At 37.4% G+C, this 23,733-nt stretch overlaps 1 protein-coding gene across 1 annotated transcript in view; it reads right to left on the bottom strand.

Annotated features, from left to right (window-relative positions):
- The window catches only part of SMC5 (structural maintenance of chromosomes 5), a 39,749-nt gene extending 16,699 nt beyond the window's left edge, over positions 1 to 23,050 (bottom strand). Inside the window, exons 1-14 of the mRNA XM_009994900.1 lie at positions 22,916 to 23,050; positions 22,317 to 22,369; positions 21,094 to 21,256; positions 19,515 to 19,649; positions 18,262 to 18,402; positions 14,882 to 15,043; positions 10,542 to 10,613; positions 9,886 to 10,141; positions 8,566 to 8,720; positions 6,846 to 6,959; positions 5,397 to 5,491; positions 5,052 to 5,184; positions 2,896 to 3,069; positions 2,593 to 2,762 (exon numbers count right to left, since the gene is read on the bottom strand). Of these exons, the coding sequence (XP_009993202.1) occupies positions 2,593 to 2,762; positions 2,896 to 3,069; positions 5,052 to 5,184; positions 5,397 to 5,491; positions 6,846 to 6,959; positions 8,566 to 8,720; positions 9,886 to 10,141; positions 10,542 to 10,613; positions 14,882 to 15,043; positions 18,262 to 18,402; positions 19,515 to 19,649; positions 21,094 to 21,256; positions 22,317 to 22,369; positions 22,916 to 23,014 (1,922 nt within the window). The 5' untranslated portion in view covers positions 23,015 to 23,050. The remainder of the gene's footprint in view (positions 1 to 2,592; positions 2,763 to 2,895; positions 3,070 to 5,051; positions 5,185 to 5,396; positions 5,492 to 6,845; positions 6,960 to 8,565; positions 8,721 to 9,885; positions 10,142 to 10,541; positions 10,614 to 14,881; positions 15,044 to 18,261; positions 18,403 to 19,514; positions 19,650 to 21,093; positions 21,257 to 22,316; positions 22,370 to 22,915) is intronic.
- Positions 23,051 to 23,733: the final 683 nt, after the last annotated feature.

Genomic DNA, 23,733 nt, shown 5'->3' with positions numbered 1-23,733 from the left:
CCTTGGAACACAGTTCTAGAGAAGAGGGTGCTCAGAAAGGATCAGCAAGTTATTTACCAAGGTACATCAAATCTGATGAACCCAGTTGTAAAGGGGCAGATAGCAGGAGCTCAAGCAGTTGCCATCTACCTCAGTTTTAGAACAGTTTTCTGTTAGGTTATGTGATACTCAGGTATCAGGTGCACACCCAAAAAGGAGAGACAACAGCAGATGCATGAAGCCCAAATAATACTTTACACTGTCTAACCCCAGGCCCATCACAGTAGTGATCAATCAATTAAATGCCCATGTCCATGAGCCCAGAGGTACACAGGAACCCATACTAAGGACACAGAGGAAGGGACAACCAGGACAACCTCAGCACCAGCACCCAGGTGTGAAACCAAACAAATCAACATCACAGCACCCTCTGGACTGCACTGAAACAGCTTCTTTTCTAGCAGTACAAGAGACATTAGAGGATGCAGCAGAAAAGCATTTAGTGACCAGCATTTCATGTCCCTGGTCAGTGCAGGGAGGTTGGAACCCTTTAAGGTCCTTTCCAGCCCTAACCATTCAATGGTTCTATGACTGCATAGGACTTACTATTGGCTATTCAAAGAAGAAACCAAATGCAAGAAAAGGGAGGGTTCCAGACAACTTGGAGAGGAACAAGTACAGGAAAACACGATGATATGGGGTTAAAAGGGTCAGTTACATGTAAACAGTTGGCTGGTCAATAATACACTTGTCCAGCCATCCCCAATTAGTACTTGCTCATTCAATTGCATTTTGCACTCTCTTCCTAGGTGATGCGACTCTATTCAGCATTAATGTGTGTGCATGGGAGTCTAGAGGCAATGAACTGTAGTCAGATCATAAATGAGGAGAGGGTCTGTTTGTCTGTGATGCTAGCAGCTGGAAAGATGGGAGTGAGGAGACTTAAGCAACAGTCACTGGAGTGGGACCACAGGTCAGAAGCCCATTGTGTTTGTTGTCCCTAATGCCACCTGGTACAAGCACAGGTGTGCAAGTGTTTGATCCCCAGTGAACCAAGCCAGACTAGCTGGTTAGTAGCTGCAGTAGCCTGGGATCCAACGGGGTGTGTGTTTAACTAATGGTGAGACCACAGGAAGAGATGGCTATTGGATGGACATGGGGAGTCCAGCCTGGATGCCACTGACCCTGAGGTCTGCTGTCTCTAAGGTTGAGACTTGCTGGCATGTGCTATGTATGAAAGGGAAAGATGATTGGGGTGTTGGCTACTGGGGACTACATGTTGACTACATGTTGGCTCTCATGGATAGCTCTGTGCCTGTGTGTCTCTGAGTGAAATATGTTGGCTACTCGGAAACCAGGGAGCCCAGCCAGTTCTGAATGTGTGTCCACATGGGTGAGTGAGAGAGCAGGGCTGTAGCCTCAGGGGTCTGTATGTCCAGCTACCAGCAGCTGGGGAGCCTGAGGTCCAGAGGTAGCTACTACGCACACTCAGTGTGCCTTGACCCAGCTGCTTATGGGACCTACATTGTCCACGGGCATGTGCAGAGGTCTCACTAGGGGAACCCCATCCTGCACAGAGTAGACAAGAAAACTTTTAACAGCCTTATCTGCAATTGTGTCAAGATTCCCACTCCTATGCAAAATTAAAAGAGTGTAATTATTTTTTTCAAAAATTAGGATTTAATTGATATTTGTTTAGGCTAAGGGTGCATCTCCTTCCTTTAAACCATATTCTGTATGTATGTATGTAATAGTGTAAAAAAAGATTACAATATATGTACCCCTAATAAGAAACCAAAGAGCAATACTTGCCTTTGAGGCTAAGCTCACATCCACACTTTTTAATGCTGCTCCTTTTCATAGCAACTTGGACACTTATGACTATGCAATAGTTTATCTTGGTCCCCCTAACATGCATGCAGCCTTATTTTTCTTTTTTTCTCAACACACTTTTTTCAGTTTAATGACAGTAAGTAACACAAAAGCTGTGCACATGAGAACAAACACCAACTTTCAGAAAATAAAAGTAGTGTGGCATAAGAACATATAGCAGTGTTTGAGGGTATAATGTCCGCTGGCACTGTCTTACAAGAGAGGAGGGAATGAAGTCCAAGGCAGTGTCATCTACACTGCCTTCTGGGAGTGTGAGCTGAAGTGAAATACCTCTGGAACCAGTTATCCCTTATGACAAAGCAGTAGTAGAAGAACTAATTGCAGAGGCCAACAAACCCAGAAAATACATTAAGACAAATACTGCAGACAATCAAGTTCAACTTGATTCCGACATGCTTACTTAGGAACATTTATGGACATTATGGTGTTACTTAGATGTGTATTATGAAGACAGAAGACTATGGTGATATTTGAGTAAGTGCAATGATCTCTCACTGGAATCCTATGATTTTATTACAGGAAACCATGTGGAAGTTACATGGTTTCTCAAATACTGCCTTATCTCCATTTCTGAACATCTTTGTCTTGATTATCACCTGTGTCTGATGCTCAGCTACTGGTTACTTTATAAGCATAAAAGCACACTTCCTGAAGAGGAAGGCAAAATACCTTCATTACTGAAATTGTTCATGTTCACAGATAATGTGTCTTGCTTCCTACCTATCATACTTCACAGCAATTTTGGATTCCAGCTGTCTCCTCCTGTTTCCTGTCTCTAAAAGCTCCTTCTTCTTTTGCCTGAGCTCATTGTCTCTGCGTTCCAGTTGTTTCTGTTTCTCAAACAATGCAGTCAAACGCACATCGAAGGACTTAAGTGTGGCATTGAGGTCCTGAAACAAAACAACACAGACCATGGCATACTTACTACTAACTAGCGTATTTTCACATGCAAGTAGGCAATCCTTATTGCATGATAAAATGTGTAGTTTTCACATCATATACAGCACAGGACTACACTCTTACCTGTAGAAGGTGTTCCAGTTGTCTTCTTTCCTCTGTATCCACTGAACTATTGAGAAACTGTGCTGGCCTCAGGCATGAGTTAGTAGAGACTGTTAGGTTTGTATAAGCAGATACCTTAACAATATATTTTTCCTCTGCTGTGTATATTTGCTTAAGTTTGGTTTCTTGTATGACCTAAAAAACACACAAGAATATTAATCTGGCAAAACCATCACTTAAGGCAATGCTTTTCAAGAACAAGGAATGAACTAGCTAAAATCCACACTAACAAACTTCAGCATCTGCAAAATTCTGACTGGCTACCAAGCCTTTGCAAAAAGATGCTGCTAAATTTAATGCATCATTAGACTTTTAACTCATACTGGTCAGCAAAGAATTGTTAAGATACTGTAAAACAGAGTAGGTTACCAATTCAAATCAAACAGGTTCTGACTATTCTGACACTAGACACATGGAAAACCTGTTAATACTTGTACTGTATCATGAGCTAGGACTACATTTGCTTGTAGATGTGTAACATGCAAATGTAGCTTCTGTACCAAAGAACCAAAAGCACTTAAGGTATTAAGAGATTAAACTACAAGGTGAGCTGTAATGCATGAACTTGAGTGAAGCAAAATGTATCTATCTGTAGGACAAAAAGGAATATGTATATAAATATTAGTTACTATTTTTAAATTAATCATGTCAAAAAGCTATTATAAATAATTAAAAGTTTACCATAATGCAAGGTAGTATAGCACAAAAGGATATAAAATGAACAGCAAAAAGTCTCCATAGGACATCATAAATTTAGCTAAAGATTTTTTCAGTTTATATACACGACATCAGCAATATTCTGTTGATACGGTTCCTGGACACTGAAAACTGTTTACTTTGCTTTATAGGTCAGACTGTGGTTGACAACATTCCCATCCTACTCTTCGTTCTACATGCTCAGCTCTATGAATCAGGTTTTCTTTTAAACTAAAGCTTTCTCTGGTTTGTCTGAAACAAAATGTTGCAAACTCTGCATTTTTCAATCAAAAATAATTAAAGAAAAAACTTTACACAACTGAACTGAGAAAATGCCACATGCGACATACTCAGAAGAGTGGCTGATCTTTGTCCCTAGCAATGTCTCGCTTGCTGCTCACAGGGCTGTGGAAAAGAGGGAGCATCCAAGGAGTAATTCTGGCTAGTTTACAAAATATAACTCAAAGACCTATTACATAGGTATTCTGCTTCGTCATGTGATAAACACAAAGTAGTTGAGGAATTGCAGTTTAAATATGAAATGCTTAGAAAAAAACATGAAGGTAAGTTCTTTTAATCTAGCACTCCCTCCACTTCTACTTTATTTTTTTCCACTCTCAGAGCACCTCAGAAACACAGAAAATAGGAAGGAGCAACAGCTATTCCTACAAAACAGGACTTCACAAAGCCTATTTCCTGAGTTTCTCAAAAAAGTAGTTCTCAGAGAGCTCCGAGTAGTCTTCTGAATTCAAAGAAGAGTTCACTCCTTGTATAAGACAGAAAAAACGTCGAGCATAAACAGAGAAGTGAATAAGGATTTAAAATGAAAACTGTCATGTATGTTATGTATTATAAAGCAGCAATGATGAGCTTGCAAGAACCTATGAAAGAGTAAGGTAGGGAAATTACTCCCAGTAGAAGCTCTTACTATTTTCTAAGAATCCAAAAGGTTTATATACTATTTATCACATAAATTATGACTGATGCTATATAGTTGTATTTGCCAGAAACTGATTCTCTCAATGTAAAAAACAAAAAAAAAGAAAAAAAAAAAAAGAAGAAGACCTTCTAATTGTTGCTTTAGCATGAGAGGTCAGCACTGTCATCATATACTGTTAAATGTTTGACTAAATTTTGCCCAGAATATCATGCACTTCAAGTAGAAGTTATTCCAATAAAACAACTTTGTGTAATTGACTTAGAACAGTGTGCAGGTGAAAGCTGTATTTAACTTTCTGTGAGGTACTGCATTAGATTGACTGCATTTGCCAGGACGCCACAGTATGTGAGTATTTTGTCACTTCTAAAGGCTAAATAAGAAGCTAAAGAAATGTTTTGCTTTCTCCCCATGAACTTGTTGAAGAATTTCCAAAATAAAACACTAGACCACAAGTGTGTTTGTGCTATTTAGGACATCTCACCCTTTCAATCATGTTTCTTGTCTTCTCTGTTCCCACAGGGACATCATGAACATGGTACTGGAAGCAAAGATAACTCATCACGGGGTAAGGAGCATCAAACAACTCTCGTAAATATGAGAAAAATCCGTATCGGCTGAGAAGGAGAAAAAGAAGCAGACATCAGGAACAAAATTTGGCAAGTAAGCATGCTGAAGTTACTGAAGACTCAGAAAGAAGTCCCACCAACCTACAACAGAATTGCTGAAAAATTGATTTGCATAGAAAATTCTAACATAAAGCTAATCTACACCAACAACACCAAAGCTTTATATTTAAAGCCATTCCACACTGATATGTGATACACACCGTAATTCTTCAATAGGTCTCGAAGGCAACTTTTCAGCCCATAATTCAGCAGGTGCACATACAGCATTCACTCTTAGTTTCTGATGATCACGCATCTAAATACAGATAACTTTAAGTAAATGGCAAAAAAGAGCTGAAAAATCACTGTATAAAAAATCAAGTATTTATTCTTGATTCACAAAACTGGAACTACTTTAAATACACAACCTCTGGAAGAATACAAAAAAAACAAATCTAGCTCAGGGATCACTGACTTCTCTAAAAGCAAAGCTTAGTTAATTCTCTCACCATGAAAATACCATGCACTAGGAAAAACAAAAGCAATCAGAGAAATCTCAAGCCAGGTGCTCAATCTATGTAGCCAAGAAGGCAGCTCCATCTTTCAGGCTGCAGGGGCATTCTGCACAGATAATGGTGCGCCACTGGCCAGAGAGGCTCTGAAAAGCCTGGTACTAACAGGGCAGAAAAGGTTGTGTATACAAATGAAAGATCAGTTAAGCTGGTTAAAAGGGAAGAAATTAGCGTCATGCTGCTGATGTTTTAATTGGATGAGGAAACACATGTTGCATAACAAACATCAAATGGGAGCAGGCAACCTAACTACATTCCCATGCTTGTGCCTCTGTGAATCCCTTGATGAGCGAAACACGCATAGGACTCTTCTTCTGGAAGACATCTGCTGACAAATACACAAAGATGCTCCCGGGCCAGCCCCTGGACAGTCTGGAGAGGTGCTACCAAAATCCACAACCATGGAGGCAAGACAAGGCCCTACGGCCTCAGATATCACCACTGCTGTTCACATATATGAAAATTAGTAGCTTCTGTGAAGGACAGATATATCTCAAAAAGCTGCAGGAGTTTGTTGTTAATCACAGTATCCCATGGACAGCAGTTGGTATGCATTATGAGTTAATGCCATTGCTCATGGCTTTTTTCTTCTGCCTCATCTGTCTGGCTATAAAAGTGAATTATCTCCTCACCACACCAGGAAACAGCAGTATTAAAAAAATATAAGCTTGATTTCCTGCTTGGACCATTGTCTTGTCCCAAAAGATGCCCTCTTGACTCCTTAGTCAGGAGACATTGAAAAAGCTTGATATTAAATTTGTAGTTTCTTGCTCTTTTCATTTTCTTGTTAAAAGTATTTTTTCCTCCACAATTACTGCCTTGTCAAGGAAGACAAATCTATTTTTAGAAAATAAGTATTTTCTTAATATTCCTGCATCCATCCCTCCAGTTGCTCTACGCTTTTAAAAAGAAAAACAAAAAACACAACAAAAACCTTACTTGAGAAGAAAACCTTAATCCAGAAGTAAACCTTTGAATACTTTTTATTAGCTACTGTGCAGATCCTGACAAACAAACCTTAATAAATACACTCACTTGCTTGACTCCAACATTTTGGGTTCCTATATCAATATTTAATATAATGATGTGCCTACTTGCCTCCACAAGAAACATTTCCATATCTTCTTGACTCTCAAAAACGAAAGCCCTCATGTCATTGCCCGAAATGTGATTTTCAACATATTTAGCGTGTCTATTATCTTTCATATTGATCTGATAAAGAAAGGTAATGAGAAAGTAATTTAATACAATTGGACTTAAGATCCTCCTTAAGCACTTTAAGCAGTCAGATGATCTCTAAGCCTGCATTTAATGAAAACAAAGACAATGTTTAAATGTCTTTAAAGACATAATCTGTCTTTTTTGCAACCAAGTATCTTGGCAAGAAACCTACAGTAACTTGCATATCATTTTGTTTATTTTTTACCCATCCATATCCTTTCTCAGCATTCTTGGAGCTACCATTGTCTCCATCATACCACCTCCCCTTCTTCTGCTGCACCCTAAACTTAAAAACTGCAGCCACCACCTTCTCCTGTCTAGTGGCTCTTCTCCAGTGTTTAGAAACAACTCAGGGAAACAGACACCATCACACCCCACAAGTTATTCATATGCAATTCCCTTTGATTTGGACATATTGAACATCACCAAATATAAATGCAGAATTGTGATGCCCTAGGAACACAAGAGATACACAGATGGAATGAATTATATTAGAATTCTTTAAAAAAAAAATAAAAATCAGCAACTCTCACTAGTGATTACACATTCAGTCACTATACATGACACACAGAGGCAAAATTACACAGAACTACACAATTTAATAACCTTAAGCAGTCAAAGGCTGGGGGTACAATTACTAGCAATTTGAAGGATGTAATTTATAAGTAAATGAGATTAACTTATATCACATCACAGAAAACAAATTCAGACATTAGTGAATGTTACAGAGGCCTTATTGTAAGAGCAAAGGCATTCTACTAAGATATTTGTAAAATTAACTTGGTGTGGTCTTGGAGGAAGAATGAGAACTTCTGGTAGTAACACAAAATACTTGGGATTTTATACTCAACAAAAATAATTCTGAACAGTTCTAGTAAATGCACAAAGCGTAAGAACTAGCATACAAATATTCCACGTTCAATTAATTTAAATTGTAGCAACATACCATTAAAATAAGCCTGCAATTCTGAGAAGGAAGAGGAATGCATTCTTTACATTATATGGAGCATATATTGCATGAGGCTGAGATAATGGTGGAGGAATGCACCAGAAAACAAACAAACAAACAAAAAATGAAGCAACTGAAAATTTAGCCCTGCTATTCCTAGCTAACACAGTGTTTGTCAAACCAAAACACAAAACAAAACTAGGACTAAATTTGGTGCTTCCGTGTCTGTGCAAAGCAAACCACAACATCTGGGAATCACAATGACATGCTGTAACCCTTGCTGGGCAGACTGCTATAAAGGGAGGTATTCAATTGAAACTACCACTGCTTTTTAAGCCACAAATAAGAACTACTTGAGTCTAAATAACTGGGTATACCTTAAAGGAAATCTCCAATGGGCACTTTAACAAAAGACTGGTCCTTTAGGAGGAAAGGGGAAGAAACCTCTTAACCTTACTCCATGTTGAGTATTACTACATTGTCTACAGAATTAAAATTACAAATAGTTCACCATTCTAATGTATCTTGCATGTAAGTGGCAGCATGTTTGAAGATGTCTAGAAAGTCTCAGTCATTCTCAAAGTCTCGCACGGCATAAATCAACTAAACATTAACTGGTTAGAGTGATACACAAGTAAATTTTCTTACTTCAAGCATCATGGGTTCGCAAACATTTTTTTTAAACTTGTCTCTATTTTTTCTTAGCCACATAAGAGCAGTGTGTGTGTCTCGGAATCTCCCTTTAAGTATCTCCTCCTTCATACTCATTATATTACTAAGTTGTCCAAGGCGATCAATTATTCCTGTAATTTAAGGCAGTTTCTTTAACAGAGTCCACAGCAGGTACACATTATAACTAGCAGTTTCCAGTATTCATTGACTATGCTACTCCACCAACAAAGCTGTGAAGAGCTTGTAATAATCAGGAGTTTCTATTCCCACAATCCAGATGCTGCTCATTCTATAGAAATCTTAAGAACTATTAAAGCTTAAAATCTAACATAAAATTAAGACTTACCCAAAGGATAATGAAATGTGATATAGCACATTCAAACACAGGAATTAAGTCCTAAAAGTATCTCATTTTAAAACTTTTTCTACCTTTGTATTTAAAACACCCCAAGAGGAAAGAGGTAGCGGCACTAGCAACATAAAATCTGAGTGCTACTCAGTGCTTGCAGGAAATGACACGTGACAACAGACTGTGGGCAAAAGCATTTGCTATTCAGGAGAAACAGAGATTGAATACTTCCTGTGCCTCTCAATGTAAAACATACAGTGTCTCCCTCCCAAGGTCATTTGGTCTCTCTGTACTTCAGTTTCTTCTTGGATTCTATGGTAGGTGTCAAATAGACAGGAAGGTGCAAATGTACTATACTCACAGAGGAACATATACAATGCCCCTACCAGGACAGCTGTAATTTTTGAATTTTGTTTCTTAGAAAGAACTAATTGTAAATCCTAGCCTAGTATAAAGAATTTACTAAAATTAAGGTTAGCTCAGGGAAGTACAAAAGCAGCATCAGTAGCTAAATACACTGTCAAAAAGATAGTTTTAAACACTGCATCTTCAAAGAAAAATGCTTTTGCTTCAGGTTTGGGTTTGTTAGGTTTTTTTTGATCCTGCTAACAGTAGACACCCCCATTTAATAACAGAAAAAAATGAAACTGGCAAACCAGCCTCCTTACCCAGAGATCAGAGGAAACTGATTTTTTGGAAGGATAGCTTCAAACCTTTTGACTTCTGAATCTTACTGTTCTTTATGTTTTGGAAGTGGTCTCTATTCCTTTTAATAACACTGGTAACAGACCAGAGGACTGCTATACATGTAAGATACAAGTATGAAGCTTGAGGTAAACTTTTCAGATTACTTCACTACAGCAGGACAAGTATAGTTTCCATAAAAACAGTCATTATAAAATATAAATAATAAAAAATGAAAACAAACAAAACCCCAAGTAACTTACTTTTCTTTTCCCTCTCTTGGTTCATTTTTTCTGCTGTTAGATCACTTAGGTCACTATCAGTATTTGCCCTTTCTTCTTGTAATTTTCTCAGCTCATTATTAACAGCATCGATTTGTGGCTGAAGATTCTCACAGACTACCATTGTATTGAGCTCATTCTTCCAGTCTTCTATTATCTTGTGAGTATTGTGTATTTTTCTCTGTCTGTCCATTTCTTCATCTTTTTTCATTCTCAAAGCTTGAAGAATGTCTTCAATCTAACAATTGAGCATTTCCAACATTAGAAGAGTTCAGTATACAAAACCTATGGCAAATAACTAGGATATCTGTGCAGCTGGTATAACTGCTGATGTAATCATGCACTGAGTCAGTAAATAGTTCAAATATAACACCTTAGTAATACCTTTTAGGCTAACAGGCATTTTAAAGATACACTGTGTACTGGACAGAGTGAAGCGTGCAACCACATGCAGCCTCTTCAGAGAAATCTCCCTCTCCATGGACAAAGGAGCAGAAAAAAATGAACCCAGCATCTGTGTTTTACTGCAGAACTGAAGTAGCAGCATTCCGCCTAAATGCATCATATGCTATAGTTAGCAATGAACTAATGCATTAGCAAAGAAACACCTAAAAAGTCACAAATATCAAGACTCTTACTTCTTTCTCTTTCAATTCCAAAGCATCTTGCTTCTGCTTACATTTTTGAGAAATTTCTTTTATTTCAGCAGTCTGAAAACACAAGATATTTGCGTTAGACATTAATAAACTTAGTTTTATTTGTAAAAAGCAGACATATTTAAAGGAACATTCTGCATATGTGTAACTAAGCATTTATTCCACTTTTTATTACTGAAAAAGTCAGACTCGTTGGTTTCTTTTATTCTTGCTTGTATCTGAAATGTGTATATTCAGCAATTTATGAAAAATTGAAAAACAGTATACCACCTCTCACAACCCTTCAGCTTCACATTTGCAAATTCAGGCATGACAAATAGAGGAAGTCTCCAAACCCAACTTCAAATTAAAGTAGGTCCATCTTCAATTTCAATGAAAATAATACATTTAGACCCTTACACTTATAAAGTGTTCTTGCCTCTCTCAAAACCAACTGTACCAAGGAAAGATTATACTTAGAGCAAGAAAGGCTTAACTTCCTAGGAACAGGATGGCCAAAACAGAATTTGTCAGTCATCCTACGCCTGAAGTGCATTGTGCTAAAGCTATATACTGCTCAGCCTAGCTTAGCAGCTTGTTGGCTCACATCTAGGCACCCATGTTTCTGGGCTTTCTTTTTTTTTCATGTTTCTGGTCTTTCCGTATTGCGCTCCACTTCTGTAGAGCTGCAGAATAATACAGGTTGAAAGGGACTATAGTTGTCACTCAGTCCCTGTCTCACCAGGGCAGGTTGCCTCAGGCATTTGTACAGCCGAGTTCCGAACTAACAGAAATGTACTATCCTTTCTCTACAAACTTCATTCCTCCTTCCCTGAACCTTCACAGCTGAAAGCAGTGCAAGCAGAATACTGGAATGCTGGAAGGACTGTAAGTAAGTTCCAGTGCAGACATGTAAACAAACACACATAGCACTCTGGCTATGAGAAATGTCTTCCTACAGTCACACTGAAAACACTCAAGATGCATCAAAAATGGAGAAAATATAACTATGCAGAATCTTTCCTCTCCCATAACCTGGAAGATGCACAAAAAATTAAGACCCTGACTCAACAGCTGTTAGCATGAAGGCAACATGGAACAATACATCTCAGTCATGCAGCTAATTGCAATGCAATACTGATTCCATACTCTCTCCAAAGACCTCAAGCAGGCATCCTAAAGAGGAAGCACTCTGCCAGCAAACTGATGCAAAATATTCACAAAACAATTCTGAAGGCTCTCAAGTTCAAGATAGTAATAAGGAACTGAATTCAATTTTTCAATTATCACCTTTTCAGTCATCATATATATTTATGTATCTGCCTTACGGAACAGATTCATAAGAAACTTCCTTTATGGTTTTCATGGTACAACCACAACACACCACTTCATGCTGTCAAATATTCCTAAAATATATTGCATTGCACAGTCCATTCTGTTCAAATGCCTTTAAAGACTCTGAAGCCAACACTATTCTAGGCTTCTCTCACATGATTTTATCAACCTCTTTCTACAAAATAGGCTTATTTGGGTTTTCTTTTTTCAGGATCTACATGTTCTACACACTCAAAGCACATGATTTTGCTAGGGATTCTTAGTTCCACCAAATCCATAAAAGGATTGTAACAAACAGACAGGAACAAAGCAGTCATGCCATGGCTCGATACCTTAATTTCTTCCTAAATTTAGCTTTGCCTTCACTTTCAGTCCAGTTCCTCCCAGGCAAAATTTTTACCACCGTGTCAGGCTTTTTGCCAACAAAAATTGCCAAGTGCCTTTATTACAAATTGAAATTTGGCTTGAAAAGATACAACTTTTGGGACCAAAACACAGTAACATTGTATAATAAAATCATTCATTAATTAACTTCTGCTGGCTTACAACATAACTGTCTGAAATGCTCACATGTAGAAAGATAAAATTTTAAGTTACAATAAATTCAAGCAGTATCTATGAAAAAGTGAAGAACTAATTAAGAATTTAATCAATTTTAAATATGGTTCTTAAAAGCTTTCTGTTTTTGCCTTAAGTCAAAACTACCTCCTGACAGTGCAAGGAGCACTGATTCTCCTTTAAAATAACTGCTTTCACAGCCCAACTAAGAAGGTATGTATGTATGGGAGGACAATGGCTTTCAGTACCCAAAAAAAAAGCTACTATCACAGAACTTCCAAAAGCAGTAATATACCTTTACTGTCTTGTTACCTTGTGTGGTGTCATACAAACTGTTCCTATCATAACCAGGTATATAATACCTTTTATATAGCCTTTTACCATTACTTTAGACTCTAAAGAGGCTTCTTCAAGACAGAATACTAATAATCCAAATTAGACTTGTATTTATTTATTTATTATTTATTTCATCTGTAGCATCTTTCCTTCTTTCTGGCTTCTGGAGTATTATAGAACAAAATGCACCTAATTCATTTGCTGTGCCCCAACTGAACACCACTTCAGCATAGTGCTAACCTTGTGGACATTTAGTGTGTGACAGTCTTACTCTACAAGTTTAGATTGAGCAGCAAAATATCTTGATTCAAGTATTTGAGTTGATCAGTAAAAGGAAAATGGGCTTCATCCTGGCTCAAACCAGGACAATCAGCTAGTACAGTCCTTCAAGTCTTCTATCATAGTTCTGTAGCAAACGGCCTATGCTAAATACACAAGTTAAATTTAAAATGCTCACTGTTTTGTTCTAGGTTTCTTATACAAACAGGGGAAAAACTCTGCATGAGTATAGCCCAATACTTCTAAGAATTCTGGCAGCAATGGTGCAGAATTCTTTTCAGTTTGAAAAAATATAGTAGTATAAATAATTGAAATAAAAGGTATAAGTAAAACTTAGCAGGGTAATATGGAACAATGAAAATAATGCTTAGTATTTCACAAGGACAAAGGCACTTACTGCACCATGAAAATTAATTTCAACCTTCCAGCTGTTAAACCTCCTCTAAGGAAGTACACTTAAATAAAAGCCCCCAAAACAAATAAAAAACTCAATGAAAGCCCACTTTAATAAAACTGCAAGATTTTTAAGCATCTAGGCATTTTGAGTCACAGCATAAGGAACTCTTGCAGTACTGTGGAGCACAAAATGCAAAGTGCTTTCTTAATAATAACAATTATAGAAGTACAGAATGGTTTGGGACAACATGTTCCAATGTCTCACCACTCTCATGGTGAAGAATTTCTGCCTAATATACTTGGGTAAGTAATATTACCTGGCATAGTTAACATCACAACCAAACCAGAAACAGTGTGAACAACAAACTGTGGGGTTTTTTTGTCTGGTCTTTCTGTTTTGTTTGTTTCATTGTTTACTTTTCTTCCAGTTTTGATTTGCTTTTCGGGCTTCTTTTATTTGTGGGGGAGAGTTTTTTCGTTTTTTTAAGAAAGCACATGGCCAGTGTATTAGCTCACAGTGCAATAAATGTCACTGAAATTTCAGACCCCGATTCTTCCTGACAGGTTTGCTACATGTCACATGCATGTGCACACCAAGTCCTTTGATCTGATCAATTCTCTTCAAACAGAATTCGTGGCAGCAAACTGTCATGTTACCAACTAATTTTGGTTATCCATTAGAAAATGAGCCACCTATGCACAAAATGACTTCTGCAGCCTGAATAGTACATGTGGTTAAAATACTACAGAGTTACAGTACTTTCTAATTTGGCACACAGAAATAGTAATTTCTGGTATCTCCAGAGAGAGCAGTTTTCAAAAAACAGATAGTAAGGTATAAGGCACAGATATGTTTTCTATTCAGTTCTTTTATGCATAAAAGTATTCACTACTGATGGAGGTGTACTATCTAACAAAAAATCCACCCTACATACTAAATTAAGTTAATTATTAAAATAAGGCTTTTAGGCCAGAAAAGTTGTCATTTAGCTTAAATTAAACCACCCAAACTGCCTACATTTTAAGATGATAAACAGAGCATCCACAAACCCAAACTACTGAACAAATGAAAACAGGCAACTAATTCAATCTAAGTATCTAACTCAGGAAAACTGTAGGATTATATCCCTCAAAGTTTTGAAGGTTCTATGAAGAGAATTATAAAATTTGCATGCTCTTAAAACCAAGAGAATGGACTTCCAGTGTTGCTACTGAAATTCTACTTTAAAATGTATTCCTTGAGCTTTACTGCTTTCAATGGAACAGAGGCATGGAGAAGGCAGTGAGAAAACAGGGCACAGATACTTCAGAAAAATTTCTTCTGAAACACATCATTATGGAACACTAGAAAGAAAGAGGTTATTGCTTTACACCTTCTAAAGCTCAACACAGAACACCTGAAGTATTACACACATTAGCCGAGGTTTTCAAATACCTACCTTATCCCTGAGTTTCATATCCAGACTCTTAAAACATTCTTCAGTTTCTTGAATTTTTTTCGTCACTGGGGCCTGCATTTCTTTCAGATTCTTCAGTTCTTCCTTGGCTTGGTCTCGGCTTTGTTTTACTTCCTCATGCTGCTGACGAACATTTTCATATTCCTTGAAGGAATAATTAAATACTTTTGTCTTGTATTTCAATATTTTATACTGCTCTAGCACTTTATTTAATTGTAGATTTGTTGTAGGAGAAAAATCTCATTGAGATTCTAGTATTAGGGCAACCACTTAGGCAATCCTCACGTTACTAGTCACTATTACTAGGATATGTTGGGATCATTCAGTTCCCAGTGACCAAGTACACACATTTCATGGTTCTTAAATAATATGCAATTTAAGGGGCACAAGAAATTATGAATTTGACTGCAATTACCTTCCCTCTAAATCCATCTGTGATTGATGTGGAATTATTTAGCCCTCTCTGTCCATAGTTTGTGTACTACTTAGCCAGAAGTTGTCAAGCTAAGGTGCAAATAACCACAGAAAACGTCAGGAGAAAGAAAGGAGCTGGCCAAATCACTAGAGTAAGTAAATCAAGGAGAGAGAGCAGAAGAGAATTTCAGGAAACAAAAAAACTCCAGCACACACCACAAATACCACAGAAGTCACAATCTAGGCAGTTGAAGTGGGGATGTGTTCCTGGGAAGAGAGAGATTGCAAGGAGTGTGGTGACGAAGAACTTTCATTTCAAGAAGGTGAAAATTTTTGGGGAAAAGTAGTTTAGGCTGAACAAGTAACTACATTTTTTTGTGTTATGCACTGGAGGAAAATAAAAATAGCAAAAACCTAAACCAAATGAAGAGCATGACGCTCTTAATAAGAGGTAATAATAATTAAGGGTTCATGAGAAAAAAAAAATATTCAGAGGGCCAGATGGAGGAGGAGACACATGTACATGGGGTGCACAGGAAGTGAAAGCTGTTGGATTTGGCGGGCACTGAAGAAAGCCCCTGGTTTAGAGCATATGCCTGGATTATTCCAAGGTTTGGAGCATTAAAAAAACCCCAAAACAACATAGTCTGCAAGCTCTATCTATAACAGCTAACTTTGCTTTATCTACTACCACTTTTTGCTAGTTAGTTATTTAATTACCCCACTTGTAAACACATATGATTAATTACAAATAAATCAACTCAGGTTATTAAATCCAAATTCTTTCTTCACAGTTTCCTTTTAATAAGGCCAAAAAATATTTGAAGAAAGCTGCAGTAATTCTATGCTCTGTGGTACAATCAGCAACCACCATCACAAAGCTGTAGGCATAAAGCTGTACCACTTAGTTGATAGAAAAAGTTTAAAATGTAGCTCTTGTTCTAAGTTACTACATTTCAAAGTTAAAACAAATGCACACACACACAATTATACCTAATTTCTTCAGAGACAGGCAAATTTCTCTGAAAACTGTCAGTATATGGTATTTATACAGCAAATCCAACTAACACTTTAAAACTTGATTTCCACTAGACCCCTGTATTCTGACAGCCTTGAAGCAGGTAACTTTGGTGCTTGTAATTACACACTTTGCTAAAGATGTGCAGAACTTCCAAATAATTTCAGCCCTCCCAAGAGATATTTCCCCCTAAAAAGAAATAATAAAAAAATCAAACAAAGCTTTTCTCAGTTATGAATGGGAGAATAAAAGAAGAGTGACATGGTTTGGTCAAAATACATTTTCAGAATTACATGTTTCAGGACATCTACAGCAGAAGGAACAGAACCTCCTGTTACCATACTACCTTAAAACACTGTATCATATGGTATACCATGCTACCTTAAGATGAAGCTTGGAGGGGCAAGAAAACCCTTTTCTTTGAGACCCTATAAAAGAAGGACTACCTATTTAAAAAAAAACCATAGTTGCTTAAATCTGCTCACTGATTGTAGATGACATGACCACTTGATGACAGCCCCATTAAGGTACACAGGAGAACATAAAATGTCCTCTGAACACACAAATCTTTAACACTGTTCTTCTACAGCTCAGTTTATGCAACTTAAAGCAGATGCTTAAAAGCCTATGTATTTAGTTGGATTTTCTCATCCCCATTCAACCGAGGGGGCAAGGGTAAGTGAAGCCACCTGGGTCTTTATTGTCATTCCAGCAGCTGCATGATTCTTTGTTGTCAGTTAGGTCTGCACCACAGCAATATTTTGCAATAGGAGAATACCAAGAGATCTGCCTTAGTTTTTGGTCCTGCTCTGGCAGGGGAGTTTGACTCTAAGATCTTCGAAGGTCCCTTCCAACCCCTAACATTCTGTGATGTGTCTGAAGGATTTGATAAACCACAAAACAGTAACAGTCTTGTACACTGAAGATCACAATGTGAAATTTTGTTGCAGCCTGTAGTTCAAATACCTGCTATCTAGTATACAAATTATGCTGATCACCCTTGATTTCAACTGTAGATTATTATCCACAGGCAAGTGACTTCTAGTAATCTGGTACACAGTACCAGTTCTATGCTACAAATCAGTACTTTACAGAGGTGTCAAAACACGCTATTGACTCTATGGATTCAGTGGCCAAAAAGTTAAATTCCTCCTCACTGAATTCAACCACTAAAAGTATACAAATATGATATGTAATTTTTCATAAGTTCTGTATCTGTATTTAATGAATTTTAAAAAGCTTGTAATCAAAGCAAACAACATTGCTTCAATATAATAAAATCCATGCCATCTTAAATTGTTTATAATAATTTAATCTGATTGACCAATGTTAAACAAAACTACAGTCATCAAAGTACTATTTGGAAAGACCCAATTTGTTTTGCATGAATTACCTATCCTTGTTTCTAGGCTCTTTTACATGTTTAAAATTTCCATCTCTCCAAATGCAAATACTTTTGAGATAGGCAACCTGTATTTGCCCTGATTTATGACATGCACACAAAAACTCAAATAAATTCAAATTTGCAAAGGGGGAAGGCAATCTGTAAGAAACAAAACATTTGTAAAAAAAGTTATGGCTGGAAGAAGCAATTGGAACAGCTAGGTACAGCTTAAATTAAGCCAGTTGTATCTGCAAGGAATAAAATGAGTACTGCTCTTGGCTCATACTGCTGGCCTCACTAAATGGGCAGTAACTACTTAAATTACGTCTTCAGCAACTTCTTCAGTCCAGCTACATACGGTGGCAAACTTCTGATGAAAGTTAGGCTGATAACAGTATTTCAAGACCTGGCCTGTCTGCACCAAGCAATTGTAATGTTTGTCAAGTTACTCCAGTAAAATTTATTTTAAATGAACTTTTAGCTTATTTCTAATATGGCAGTATTAAGAAAAACGGGTTAAGAGAAGCATGGAAAACAAAAACTTACCACCCAAGGCCTTTTTCTCTCAAGCATCTCGATTAGGTCCATATGGCGCTTGCGCTCATGGTATCTCTCAACATCTTGTTTGTATCGTTCAACCCTCTGTTTCATTTTCTCCAAAGAGTTAGTTTTGTCTCTGCACAAGTTCTGTAAGAAAATGCATTTTCATGTTTGTAGTCTCTAGTTTGTGAAAACACTTTTCAGAAATAGTTCACACCTCACTTGTGCTTTAGAACAGAAATATAACACTAGAAAGGATCTTTTACTGCAGTAGTAATTATAGGACAATAACCCAACCAGGAGTACTTGTTTGGCCTTTTCAAGCACATTTATCACATACTTCCTATGAAAAAAAACAACCCTAGTTTAGACAACAACTTTACTGTGACTATTTTAGTTTATTACTTTTAAAATTTCTTAGGAAGTTACTCCCTCCAGCTCAAGCCTCCATTAATCTAGATGTTTCTAAACCACCATAGCTGGCTTTGATAAATACAAGAAGCAAAAATGCCTGTGAAAAATCTTGCAGAGATTTGTAACAGAAACATCAAGGTTGGTATGTGAACGTAATATGTGTAAGTGTAAATGCATGTGCATGCACAAGCACATGAAACAGCAGACCAAAGGATTAATATAAGGGCCTGTATGTAACAACAGACACTGCTCCCAAGATACCATTCCCAGCAGTAACAGCAAGGAACATGTTATTTCTGCAAAGATCATCAAGCCTGTGCTCTGTAAGATTTCAGTACAAGTAATGCTCAAGGAAAGACTCTGTGTCCTTTAAACCATGACAGCAACTAGGTTGAAGCTTATTGGGTACACTCTTCCTTTTCCTCTTTGTCTGTTAATATTCCAAACCAGGAACAACAGCTAGCAGGCAACAATCTTGTCCATAATTTATGGAAGCTGAAGTCAGCAGGGCAAAGGATCACAGTATAACAGCTGATGACTTTGAAAAGGCAAAAAGGATTTCTCCAGAAAAGCTGCTAATCCAGAACAGCAGAGAAGTGATGCATACTTGGCAACAGGAATCCCTTGTCTTCTGTGTCCCAGTCAGCTGCACATGTCTGCCTGTTTATGAGTGAGTGTCAGAGTGAACTAATTCTGCGAGAAGATGAGCATTATTTGACAAATCAGCTTACTGCAGGCTTTGTAAATAAATAATACCTTACAACTCTGCAAGATCTTGCATTAAATTTTGCTATGCTCATTTCTCTACAGCCACTGCTCTCTATCTCTATAATGTTCATATTTACCTCTAGTTCTCTTTCCTTGTCTCTGAAGCTTTTCAGTTCACAGTGAAACCGGTACATTTCTGGAGGACCAATAGATTTTTCAGTGGCTTCGAGCAACTCAATCTTACTCAGTTTTGCAAATTCTCCAACTTTATCCTACAAAAAAACCCCACCAAAAAAAGAAGTTATAAATAGACAGTATTAGTAAAAATCGTGCAACACAGCAATACTGGATTTAAATACCGCAACCTATTTCTCATGAAGATCAACCGACCTACAGTTCTGTGCCAGATAGCTCTGGCATACTTAAGCATAGGATGACCATCTCAGAGGAGCAACCAAAACCTTCTAAACAGAAGTGATTTTCCTGGAGCTGTTCTGGAACTATTTAAGCTAAAACGCTTAGCTGTTCTTGGCTGTTTGGCAGCTTTTGAGTAGATAATATGCTCATTATATGTGAATTGGCTATCATTCTTCTGAACAATAGTTTAGTACAGACAACTAAAAGGTTTTAATCCACTGTATTCTTATTATTAACTACAATGTAGAAATTAATATTAAGGCTGGAATCACTGCTGCTGTTGAAGGCAAAGGAACTGCTCAAAATCAAGACCGGAGTGAAAGTGTGCTTGCCACTGCTAGGGTGGCAGAGAGCAAATAAACCAAAACTTACAGCACAGTAATATTCACTGAACTGATATTTATGCACTAAAGAAGAAAAAGCTGTTTTAAATACCAAAGTTATGTTGGCAGAGTATGCAGAAAGTTCTACTCTAAGCAAATATTGATAATATGTAAGTGAAACCCCAGAGAATATTAATTTTTAATTTTAAATATTTTTCAACATGTCTTCATGGCTGCACAAAAATCATGATGTTCCCAAGCATGGATTCATGTACAGAAACCGCTTGCAGTATTATTTATTTTTCTTTCTCCTTTAGGAATGATTTGCCATTAGGATAATTTTACTATTACATAATTTGATACTAAGTATGCTCAAGAAACTGCTCAGCCACAGATGCTACCAGACTCTGCTGCAACCGCCGAGTGATTTAGTAGAACTGCTTTCTGGTTTATAGAAAAGGAAATACTGACAGCTCTTTCCCGTCACTCACCAAGTACAGGGCCCAATCCTGAGCAACTTACTGGATATAACCAGAGAAGACTACATGTGGGGACTGACCAGGAAGGTCACAGATGCAGAGCTACAGAAAATAGGCAGGTAAAGGTACAGATAAAGTGCTAGATCTCAAGACCTTATAAAGATTTCCATAGATTATTTTTTTTTAATATCCTGACAACAGTAGACAAGAAAGGGAGATACCAGTGCTAGTGCTGCTGTTCATTCAAACACCAACATGGAGAATATCAGCAGCTTTCCTTTCACTGTCAACTGATAGCAGGTACAAAACCATCCAATTAATGAGCATTAAAGGTCACAGGATTCCTCCTTATACCATCACACTGGTATGGCCACCTTATTCCCTCATTCTTTGTGCTGTTCCACTAAATCACTTAAGTGCTACCATAGCTAAGAAGCAACAAAACCCTCTCAAAACACCTAACTCCATTTGCACTGTGTTTCAAAATTCATTCATACTTGTGGAAGAAACTGGCACAAATTGTCCACTTGGATGCTTAAGGCTGCAACCTGCTCCTCTACTGTTTTCAGGGTTGTTGGCTTTCTGTTGATAAACCATGCTGATGTGTTGTTCACCACTTGAATCTCACGTGTGATAATGACGTTGTCAGGATTCTTGAACCTGATTAATAAAAAGAAGTGTTTACACCTTTGAGAATATACAAAGGTTACCAGGTGTCAAAGTATGTTAGAACTTTGGTATTAAAACCTTTAAAAAACTAAGTATTTACCATAAATTAACTGGAGTGGCAACAGATTAACATTTTATTCTGCAGGAAACATGCACTGTACTTCAGTGATTAATTAATTTCACATGGAAAACATCAAGAATGTCTGCAAATCTTAACTCAGAGGAAGTTATTATATAAATGACATAATCATGCTGAATGTGTAAGCCACTTACAAGTTGTTACAGATATGAATAGTTTAGACAAAGCTGGTTTTTTAGTAAGTTTTAGAATTGGTATGCACGAGGTCCACACTAGTGCTAAGATGTTAAAAGTAAAAAATGTGTGTACAGAACTACACCAATAAGCTGTTTATATACATTCCATCAGGGAACAAAAATAGCATGAGGCAGCATAAAAAAAACCCCTTAATTTGTTTTCATTTTGTGCTTTTAAAGAATGGCAAAGCTGCCATCAGTAGTTCACTAAGCTCTCTATCTCAACAATTATCTTCAAAAATCTTAATCTCATTAAGATGTATCAGTAACAAATGAGCAATGAGATAGCAACAAATTCTTGAAATTTTGGTCACCATTTTGATTTAGAAATTGTCTAGTGCCTGTTCAGTGGGTATATTGTTAAAGGTGGAAGATAAGGGCTCATAACAGGCTCTGAACCACAGGTGGCCTAAGAATAGAGGTCAAAGTAGAAGTGAGTAATTCAACAGCTTCCAGTATTTGGAACATACATCATAGAACCACAGAATCTTAGGGGTTGGAAAGGACCTCCAAAGATCATCTAGTCCAAATCCCCTGCCAGAGCAGGATCACCTAGAACACATCACACAGGATTAAAATTTTGAAGATTGGGTTAAAAAAAAAAAAAAGAAAATGTAAATCACCAGCTTAAAGACAAACCTCCATACACACTAGATTTTTTCTCTCAACTTTGTGAATGGCTGTGTGGGGAAATAATTCATTAAAACACAGGAGGAAATACATTTTTACTACTTACAGTTCAATTTCTACTACACCTTTCAAGCACCCCTGCTTTACAAAGAGACCAACCTACAAAATTAATTATATATGTTATTATTTAAAAAGAACAGTATATTGAAATGCAATCTTTTATAAAAATATATATTTGTACAGTAAAGTTACTGTAATGGGACATTTTATCGAAAACTTACAATTAACAGCTAAAATTTATTTTGGCTGTGTATTAACTAAAAGTAAAGACACTAAAATCTTCCTCATCAACTAGAAGCATTAGAAATTCCTCCATGGTCTAAACATTTCTTACCAATTTCAGTCTCCAAAGTTAAATGAATTATAATCTACAGACCCACAGAGGGGAAGAAGCTCTCATTAATTTGGGGAACAGAAATAATACAAGTAAGCCAAATAGCTATACTAGTAGAAATTTCACTCCTAAGAGTATAAAAATATGTAAACATGAAAAGTCAATAGAAATGCCAACACACAGTGCTGCCATGCAGTCAATTTCCGTATTTACATTTGCTAAAGACTGGGGTGCAGCCAGAGAACATGTACAATCACTTAGGCACCCAGATTCAGTGCTTCAGAGAGAGAATTACAGAAGTTCATACTCACCTTGTCAGCCCGCCCTATGAAAGAAGGTTTTCCAGCTAATCCCAGGCAGATAGCACAAACAATGCTCGACTTTCCTGTTCCATTAGCACCTACAATCATGTTCAGATTGGGTCCTGGACGTACTTCACAAACATCATATGTTCTGGAAAGCACAGTAATTTTTTGAACCTTACAAACAGCATGTGACCTTTAAAATAGGTACTTGTTTAAGAACACCTTATGATTATACTAAGTATTACGGATAATTTTATAAAATGCAGGCTCAACCCACAGTCTGTTTTGTGTTGGTATGATCAGTAGCATCCCCAATTTATAATGAACTTCACTATTTGATGTTCTTTTCCCACACTGTACCAAACATACAGCGAGTTACTGACACCAAAGAAGAAGGAGAAAGCAGCAAATGATAAGACAGTGACATAATCCATGTACTTCTGGGAGAGAAGGTATGTGAACCCTTGATGCTGAGACTCCAGTTACTATGTTTGAAGCTTCAACCCGCGGCTGCAGCATGACCTGTAAACTACGCTACTCACAACCGTTCTCAAGGATGGCAGGGAGCTGTCAGCATCCCAGCCGAAAGAAAGTGGCCTGAGAACTTGTTCGAGTAACTACAACAGCTCCGAAGAGAATGGCACTCCCAGAGAAGCTGAAGAAGACATGCGGATAGCACCACAGATGCTTAATCCTGCTGGTTCCCTGGGCCTGTTGCCACTTGCTTTCTTTAAGAACATCACCTGCAGCTTCCCCTGTCCCACAGTCACGCATCTGGGAGGGGCTGACACGGACCGCAGGCCCCGCCACCCCAGGGGAAGAGC

This window comes from Chaetura pelagica, unplaced genomic scaffold, assembly GCF_000747805.2.
Source record: "Chaetura pelagica isolate M959 unplaced genomic scaffold, ChaPel_1.0 scaffold330, whole genome shotgun sequence".
In the NCBI taxonomy this organism is placed as follows: domain Eukaryota; kingdom Metazoa; phylum Chordata; class Aves; order Apodiformes; family Apodidae; genus Chaetura; species Chaetura pelagica.
The sequence above is the reverse complement of the archived record's forward strand: the minus strand, read 5'-3'. Positions and strand labels throughout refer to the sequence as shown.